Raw genomic sequence first — 8,842 nt, 5'->3', positions numbered from 1 at the left:
AAAAACCAACTCAGGGGAGGCGACATGGCTTGGCGCCGGCTTCCCACGCTCGAGGTCCCTGGTTCAATCCCCCGCCCCTGAAAGAAATTGTCAGGGGGAGGTCTCAGGTGCTGGGATCTGAGTCTGGGTCCCCGCAACCCTCCCAGAGAGGGCCAGAGAGCTCGGCGACAGCACCCTGGACAAAGCTGGGGCGGGGCTGGAGACCTCCAGGGCGCCTCCGTGTTTCATAAATCCCAGTGTGAACAGCATGGTTGTATTGCATTGCGTTAAAAATAGTTCTTAATGTAAATTTTCAAAGTATACCGCCATTTCACCAGCCAAATCTTGGCATTTATTGATTTTTCGGTACATGAGGCGTTCCCACCACTGAGAACCCATGACCTGGGCTCCCTGGGCCCTTTGGGGTCAGCAAGAGGACGAGCAGACAAGGGTCAAGGCGGGAAATCGATACCACCGGGGCTGTGGACAACCTGGCCACGGTCCCCAAAGCGCACGGTTTGGTGGGAAGTGCCCGCGGAGGGGGTGGATCTCGGAGAGCCGCCCACAGCTCCCGGCGGGGCCGCCTCGAGGGGCCGCTCCCAGCTGCCCGCCGCCCCCCACCACCCGGCCGCCCCGCCCCCCGGGCCGAGCTGCTCCGCCCACCCGGCCGCCCCGCCCCCCGGGCCGAGCTGCTCCGCCCACCCGGCAGCCCCGCCCCCCGGGCCGAGCTGCTCCGCCCCCCGGCAGCCCCGCCCCGCCCCGCGGCCGCCCCGCCCCGCGGCCGGCCGCCCCGCCCCGCCCCCTCGCGGCGCCCCGCCCCGCCCCGCCCCCTCGCGGCGCCCCGCCCCGCCCCGCCCCCTCGCGGCGCCCCGCCCCCGCCCCGCCCCGCGGCCGCGAGTGCGCCTCAGGTGGGGCCGCCGCGCCCGCGCCCCGCCCCCGCCCCGCCCCGCCCGCCTCAGGTGGGGCCTCCCGGGCCGCGTCCCGCCGCGTCTCCTCAGTCCTGGGCTCTTCGCCGCGGCGGCCCCCACGACTGCTGACACCTCGGCGTGCGGCGGCGGCGGCGGCCGGCTGCCGAGGGTCCCTCAGCCGCGCCCCGGCGCTCCCGCCGCCCGCGGTCCGCGGCCACGAGGCCCCGCCGCGCGCCCCGAGCTCGCCGCCCCGGCGGCCGCAGCCATGTCGCGGGGGCCCGAGGAGGTGAGCCGGCTCACCGAGAACACCTACCGGGTGAGCCGAGCGGGGGCGCGGGGGGGCCCGGCCGGCGGCTCGCCGTCCTCGCCGGGGAAACTTGGGGAGTTTTCACCTTGACGGTGCGGGGGGGACCTGAGGCGGGAGGGCGCTCCCCTCCCCCGCACCCCCTCCTCGCCCGCGCCGGGGACGCCCGTCAGGCCGCCCCGTCCCCCCCGGCGCCGGGAGGGCGGGGGTCCGGCGTTCCCGCGCCCCCACCCCAACTCCTGTGTGGACTCGGTCGCCGCGCTTGAGGCTCTCGGGGACGCGCGGGACGGGCTCGCGTTTCCTGAGAGAAAACGCCCCGAGGTGTGGGGACGCCGCCGCCCTCGGCGCGCCGCCCGCAGGCCGGGCTGGCCCGGGGGGCTTCGCGCCCCCTTCCCCTGGGCCTCCTCACGCCCCGCTTCTCGCTGCGCTCGGCGTCTCTCTCTCCTACATCGATTATTATTGTGCGAAGTTTTTCTTGTAGTCTAGCGCACGGGGCTTTAAAAAAAAAAATTGTCCTACCCTTCGGCGATGCCTTGCTAGGCTGTTAAATTTGCATTTATTTAGGAGAGAACGTTTCCGGAAACAGACGGAGATTTAGGGCGAGTGGCCAGTTTAATAGGTTTGAGTCCTTTTACGTGAATCCCAGTTGAAATAAGATCGGTGTTTTTCATCTGCTGTAGATAGACCACAGAACGACTTTTGTTTTTACCCCTGAGACCTTGAAGTTCTCTAAATTCATTTGTAGCCCTTTTTAAGGCCCACAGTTTGTGGTCATTTTTAGAGTTTTTTTTTTTTTTACCTTAAAATTTAGTTTCTAGACTTGAAAGTCTGGAGTTCCTGAATTCAGGGAAGTTTATTGACTTATTGGATGAGAGTAAAAGAAGCATGAAAATATTTCATAATCTAGCCTTTGAAGTCTGATTGATTCCCTTCATCTGTATACAAAAAGCGTAAACTATATGCATAAATTGAACCATTGAGGTGTATCTAGTCGGCAGAGGAGGAAGGGTTGGCACGGCAGTTTTAGGCTCAGCAGCTGTGACCAAAAATTGGTTCTTATTCTCCTTTTTTTCTCAATAGAGGACAGATTTTTAAGATTCCAGAAATTTTAATGTTCAAATCTTATTTACGTTGAGATCATTAATATGTAAGTGATCCTGAAGATGGTGGGACAGGAGGTGTGGGGTGCTGACAAAATGTATAAATAAAACAGCCTTAGGCTTGCGGGGTAGAAACTACTCTGAAGACTTCAGGGGAAAACTACGTGTAATTGAGGAATGCAGGTCACTGCAAATTTCAGGTGGTATCATGGAATAAAAAAACATCTGAACATGAAGTTTCCCTGCCTTCAAGAGTATAGGAAGAGAGTATTTATCTTCCCAGTCTTAGATGAGATAATTTGAGACAAGCAATCAGATGCCCAGGAGAAAACTGATCTCTTTGCTCTTACTCCTACTTCTTTCCTGACTTTTATTTTCAGTGATAACTGGTGGAGGGGCTGTACTCAAGTGAATTACAGTGCCATAAATGCCAACCACCTTGGCATGACCCAAAGTATTGGAGCAAGAGGGGACAAAGTAGTGGCCTTTCATCATTTTGGTTTTTTGTGTTTATAGAATTTAAAGCAGTGTAAATCAGAAACCAGTACCATATTGCTGTCCGTTCCCACTTAGTCTTAATAGTAAAGGTTCACTAAATGTCTGCTGATTGATTTTAGTTGCCATTTCTTCCTTAATGATTTGGGACTGCATTTTTTATATCAAGGTGGTGGGCTAAGAATTTATATTCCCGGGGTGGGGGGGGGGGGAAGAATTTATAGTCCCAGGCAACAAGTTTAGATAATCTGTAAAATGAAGTTAAAGCTGCTCTTTCATACTTTGGCGATGATGGAAATGCACAATGAAATTTTACATTCGCAGATCTGATTGGCCCTGAAATCCTTTCACCACCTCCTCATTCAGTTCTTACACTCCACCCCATTCCACCAATCAAAAGCTGAAAACAGTTTAACATGGTAAAAATCTCTTGGCAGTGTTTAAGTTACCTAGCGGTCTACAAAAGCCACCTGCAAATGAGATTTTATGGCTTGCTGGTATGGTCTTTAAATATATTTTTTTAAATACTCAAATTTCTCCAATGTTGAAATAAAGGAATGCATTCTTTAGAGAAAAGGGAGGTCATGAAGTACTATGATTCTCTGTGTACAGTATCAAATATCCCTAAATAAATACTTACACATTTGCTGAGTTTCCAAAAATATATACTTAAACAAATGATTATTGGAGATCCATGCTAATGCCCAGGAGGATTTGTACTTTACTATTTCACAGACAAGTGGCATAAAACCCCAAAATGTCAAGTACTGTTACTGTTGCTAATTAGAGTTCAGACAAAGGTCCCCTCTCTCCCCATACTTGAGTCTATAGTATGCCCATAATTTGCCCTCAAAAGCTTGCTTGTGATTTTACATGGTTTTGTGATGAGTACATGCTTCAGTGATTATGAGGAAGAAATAAAGTTAAAAACAAAACAAAACAGCAACAAAACCCAACCCTAAACAGTAGCCACAACCTTCCTACAAGTTAGAACTGTAAAAGTCTTAGGAAGCTGAGGAGGGATGGGTGTGGCATCCAGGAATGTCATACAGTATCTGCAAGTCTTGCAAAGGAGGAAATGAGTCTAAGAAGGGAGAAGGAAAGTCTTCGTTTAAATGTCACCCTCTCTGGAAGGCCTACTCAAATAGCTCTTTATAAGAACCTTTCTCCCAATCAGAGGTCTCCAGAATCAAATCCCAGAGAATCTTAGAGGAGAGAAAATAAGAAGAGAAGACAACACAGACAGCAAAAACAGCAGGGCAGGAGGAGGGGGGGCGGGGAATAATAAATAAATCTAAAAAAAAAAGTGCTTGTAACTCCACCCATCTCAATGCCCATTTATGCTACTTCATTCCCTTTTCCTCCATAACAGGTATTATCTTTGAATATACTATATAATACATTTACTTATTATATGTGTTATCTTCTCACTCCCACTAGAATGTGCACTCCACAAGGGCTAAAAGGTTTGTTTTACTGTATTCCAAGCACTTAAAACAGTGCCTTGCAAATAGTAGGCATACATATTTGTTAAGAATGAATGAGCATTTATTAATGGTCTCTACCAGACTCCCTCCTTCCTCCCTTGATATTTTACACAGAGCATTTTGTTTCATTCTAAGTATACACCAACCCTACATGATGAATATGGATTTGTCTCTTTACCATTTTTAAATGGTGAAACTGAAGCCCAAAGACTGAGTGAGCAGCACCCGCATGCCGTTTACTATACCAGTCTATGTCCCTATCCTTTTTGTGTAGTAATTTAGTTTCTAGTGACCAAAAAATACACAAACCAAGTACATTTTCATAATTTGGTGATCTAAGATGTCACCAAAAATTTCTGTCAATTCGTATTCATTTAATTCATCATCATTGCTTTTTTTAAAATGTATTTTTATTACAGAAGTTGTGAACTTAAAAAACAATCACGCATGTATGGAATTCCCATACAACACCCTTTCGCCAACGCACTGCACTGTTGTGGAACATTTGTTACAGATTATGAGATAATATCATCAGACTATTACCACAAACTGTGGTACATAGCGTACATTTGGCCTATTTTTAACATACCCCCCTGTTATTAACACAGTATATCTTTGGCATTGATGCAAGAATATTACAGGATTGCTGTTAAGTATAGACCATAGACTGCATTAATTATATTTTTTCCCATGCTTCTCCACATTCCTACCACCTTGCAATGGTGGTATACATCCGTTCTTGTTCACAGAAGGACATTCTTGGTTTGTACTATTAACCACAATTCTCCTCCACATGTGGGTTCACTATGTTATTCACTCCATAGATTATTCTCTAGCTTTCTTTCAGTTGACATTTACGCCCCTAGACTACCCTTTTCAGCCGCAATCCCATTTATAAACCAGTTGCTACTCACTATAATGTGTTACCATCAACTCTATCCATTTCCACACTTTTACAGTCAAATTAATTAAAACTTCTACATACATTAAGCATCAGTACTCCTTTACAGCCCTCCTTTTATCACCTAATAACCTACGTGATAGGTTCATTGCTATGTTTTTTTGTGTTTTTTTAAAGATTTATTTATTTCTCCCCATTCCCTCCATTGTCTGCTCTCTGTGTCCACTCGCTGTGTGTTCTTCTGTGTCTGCTTGTGTTCTCATTAGGTGGCTCCAGGAACCGATCCTGGGACATTCCAGAGTGGGATAGAGGCCATCATTCACTTGCACCACCTCAGGTCCCTCATCTGCTATGTCTCTTATTCTCTCTTTTCTGTGTCTCTTTCTGTTGCATCATCTTGCTGCACTAGCTCTCTGCATGGGCCTGCTCACCACATAGGCCACCATGCCTTCACCAGGAGGCTCTGGGCATTGAACCCTGGACCTCCTATATGGTGGACGGGAACCCAGTTGCTTGAGTCACATCCACTTCCCTGCTCTTGTTTCCTGATGACTAAAAAGGGGGCAGTAAAAAGCAGGTGCCAAATAGCAGCAGAAAGCATTGCCAGGTATTGAATATGAAATTGAACAGCCCAGTATTTTAGCCTCTTGTCTTGTGAAATGAAAATACAAAACCAAGGAATAGATGTATTTTTCTGTCAAATATTTTTTCTTGATTGGAAAAAGATTTGAGAACTTTGATAACATTATTGCTGTACAGACAAGGCAGCGTCCTTTATTATGAAACAAGGAAACCTGGGATCACTTGGACAGATGACACTCTCCATAAATTTCAGGTTGCTTTGAGTTTTACTTTTGTGACATTATTTCAATATTGGGCCTTAATTATTACCTTGTGGCCACAGAATGCATTTTTAATATAATGAACCACAGGCAGACCTACAGGGGAAACCTAAAGTGTGTGAAATTGCAAAAGATTGGATTTTTGTTTTCTTTGTATTCCACACAGCAATTTATTCTGCAGTTAAAAAGTAAATATAAAAGCTGCTAAGTCAAACATTAGTATATATTATCTGTTGAAACATGCAAATATATTTTTCTTCTGTTTCATTCCAAAACTTTATTGAACTACAGTATTCATACAGAAAAGTGTGCTTAAATGTATAGCTCACCAAATTTGTCACAGACTGAAATTACCTGTGTCACCAGCATCTAGATAAAGAATATAGTTTCCAGACCCCTCCAGGGTATCATGAATATTGGTTTTAACCTCAGAGGCATTTTTAAGTTTTTAATATTTAATTTTATTTTTTTTAATTTTTAGTATTTTGATCTGACCCCATAAAATTCCAAATTTTTCATGAAAATTTACATAGAAAATAAGTCACAAATCCCATATCCAGAGATGACACTATTAACACTATACCTCTGTGCAGTATTGTCTCAGTATATCTTTACGTGTCAATCAGTATTCTGTACCACCTCATTTCAGTGACTCCGCAGTACTCCATTTTTTATTATGACTTATTGATCCATTCCCTGTTGTTGAACCAAGACCATTGTCCACGCTTTGCTACTAAAGCCCAGCAGTGGCATTGCTTTTAAATTTTTGCACAAATTCGTGATGCTTTCCTTAAGCTAAGTTCTCAGAAAGGAGTTGTGGGTCAAAGGGTAGGTACATTTTAAAGCACATTTGCTACCCATACACACTGCAAAATGCCCGCCAGAAAATGAGCACCAGATTATCCTTTAACCTCCATCATGTGAGAGTGCGTCTTTCCCTGAACCCCAACCAATTTAGATCTTTTAAAATCACTTCCTTTTTTATAACAAGTACTTTTGTTTTGTTTGTTTCTACAGTAGTAAAGCATATTCAACATATATAACACATAGTAGCTTGTGGGTGGACATTGGCCAGAAAAACGCCTGAGATTTCATGTCTATCACTCTTTGATATAATTTCCCCCATAAACTTTGTCCAGGGTAATTTCAGCTATGTGACCCTTTAGCCCTGAATACGTTTGATGTTCTTTCCCTCAACCTTGATTTTATACTTCTTTGTATGTTTTCCTGACCTTGAGTCTTTCTCTTTTATCATTATTTATGTTCTGGTTGTAACAGCTGCCTCAGATCTTTGTGGGTAAAGGTGAGGCATGTGTAAATGAGATTAAAATGTTGCTGGTTTCTTTCTCTGTTCAAAAATAAATGAAAAATATACTAGAGTGTATTCCAATCCAAGGAACAAAGAAGATGGTCACTAAGAGTTCTAATTGATGGCTCATAGCCTCTGTAGCAGTTTGATATGATTATGAATTCCAAAAATAGATACTGGATTATGTTTGTAATCTGGCCTGTACCTGGGCATGATTAAATTATGATTAGGGCTTTGATTGGGCCACATCAGTAGGGCATTGAGTCCCCGCCCCTTGGTGGGAGGGGACTCACAGATAAAAGGCATGGCAAAGAACAGAGTTGAGGGTTTTTTGATGTTGAAGTTTGATGCTGAAGCGTTAAGCTGGAGCCACAGGAAGTCAACACACAGAGGAAAGAGAGGCAAGCCCCAGGAAGAGAGGAACCCTCAGCCCAGGAAGAAGCAAGCCCTGGGAAGAGAGGAACCCTGAACCCAGAGAGAGGCAAGACCCTCGAAGGGAGGAACCCAGGAAGCCTAAACTCTTGCAGACATTCGCAGCCATCTTGCTCCAACATGTGAAAATAGACTTTGGTGAGGGAAGTAATTTATGCTTTTTGGCCTGGTATCTGTAAGCTCCTACCCCAAATAAATACCCTTTATAAAACCAACCAATTTCTGATATTTTGCATCAGCCATCCCTTTGACTGACTAATACAGAGGGGGTGGGGGGAATTAAATAAATAAATAAATCTTTAAAAAAAAATCAGGAGGGAAATCACAAAGATGATTCCTTATACTTCAGTGCTGTGATTTTAACGCAAAGCAGAACCCTCTCACAGGGTCTGGTTGAAGGAGGTTCACTAGAATTATTCCAGACACTATCATAAGAATGACATTTGAGAAGAACTAGTGGACTAAAACAATGTCACTTGCTGTATGAAGTCATTTTGCTTCGATCAGATAAAGTTCGGGTTGCCCATTAAGTACTTTGAGGCTTTTGAAACAAATTCAACCCAGTGCATGGGACGTACTTTCCTATAAATCCATTGCTTGCTTTTTATTCCATGACACACCTTTTAAAAATAGGCAGGCAAGAGCACTTAACCAAATAATCTACTGTATTTCTGGTGCTTAAAATAGCTATTTTAAACCCAGTAACTAATCAGGTACTGTTCATGTAATATATGCCATTTATCTGTGATAGTTAGGTATTTCTAAGCAATATTCAAGAAATAAAATGTTTGCATTTCTCTTTTGCTGGGTCAGTCTGGATTGCCTCTCCAGGTTTTTTCATACCTGTCTCCCATGCCTTTTTTTTTTTTCAAAGGAGGTACCCAGGATCAAACCCAGGACCTTATATATGGGAAGCAGACAACCACTGAGCAACACCTGCTCCATCTTTTTTTTTTTAAGCAGTTTTATTGAGATATATTCATGTAGCATACAATCTATCCAAAGTATACAATCAATAACTTTTAGTATAATCACAGTGTTGTGCATTCATCACCACAAAAAAATTTAGAACAATTTCATTACTC

The 8,842-nt window shown here is 44.9% G+C and overlaps 1 protein-coding gene across 3 annotated transcripts in view; it reads left to right on the top strand.

Moving 5' to 3' along the window:
* Window positions 1-941: 941 nt before the first annotated feature.
* Window positions 942-8,842, top strand: part of BAIAP2L1 (BAR/IMD domain containing adaptor protein 2 like 1) — a 78,920-nt gene continuing 71,019 nt past the window's right edge. For 2 of the 3 annotated variants that reach the window (XM_071211143.1, XM_058285789.2), the window contains exon 1: window positions 942-1,203. Coding sequence is in view for 1 of the 3 variants with exons in the window: in XM_058285789.2 (XP_058141772.1) it covers window positions 1,153-1,203 (51 nt within the window). In the remaining 2 variants the exon portion in view is untranslated. The remainder of the gene's footprint in view (window positions 1,204-8,842) is intronic. The other variant, XM_071211142.1, reaches the window with a different exon arrangement.

Source organism: Dasypus novemcinctus, chromosome 23 (assembly GCF_030445035.2).
Source record: "Dasypus novemcinctus isolate mDasNov1 chromosome 23, mDasNov1.1.hap2, whole genome shotgun sequence".
In the NCBI taxonomy this organism is placed as follows: domain Eukaryota; kingdom Metazoa; phylum Chordata; class Mammalia; order Cingulata; family Dasypodidae; genus Dasypus; species Dasypus novemcinctus.
The sequence above is the reverse complement of the archived record's forward strand: the minus strand, read 5'-3'. Positions and strand labels throughout refer to the sequence as shown.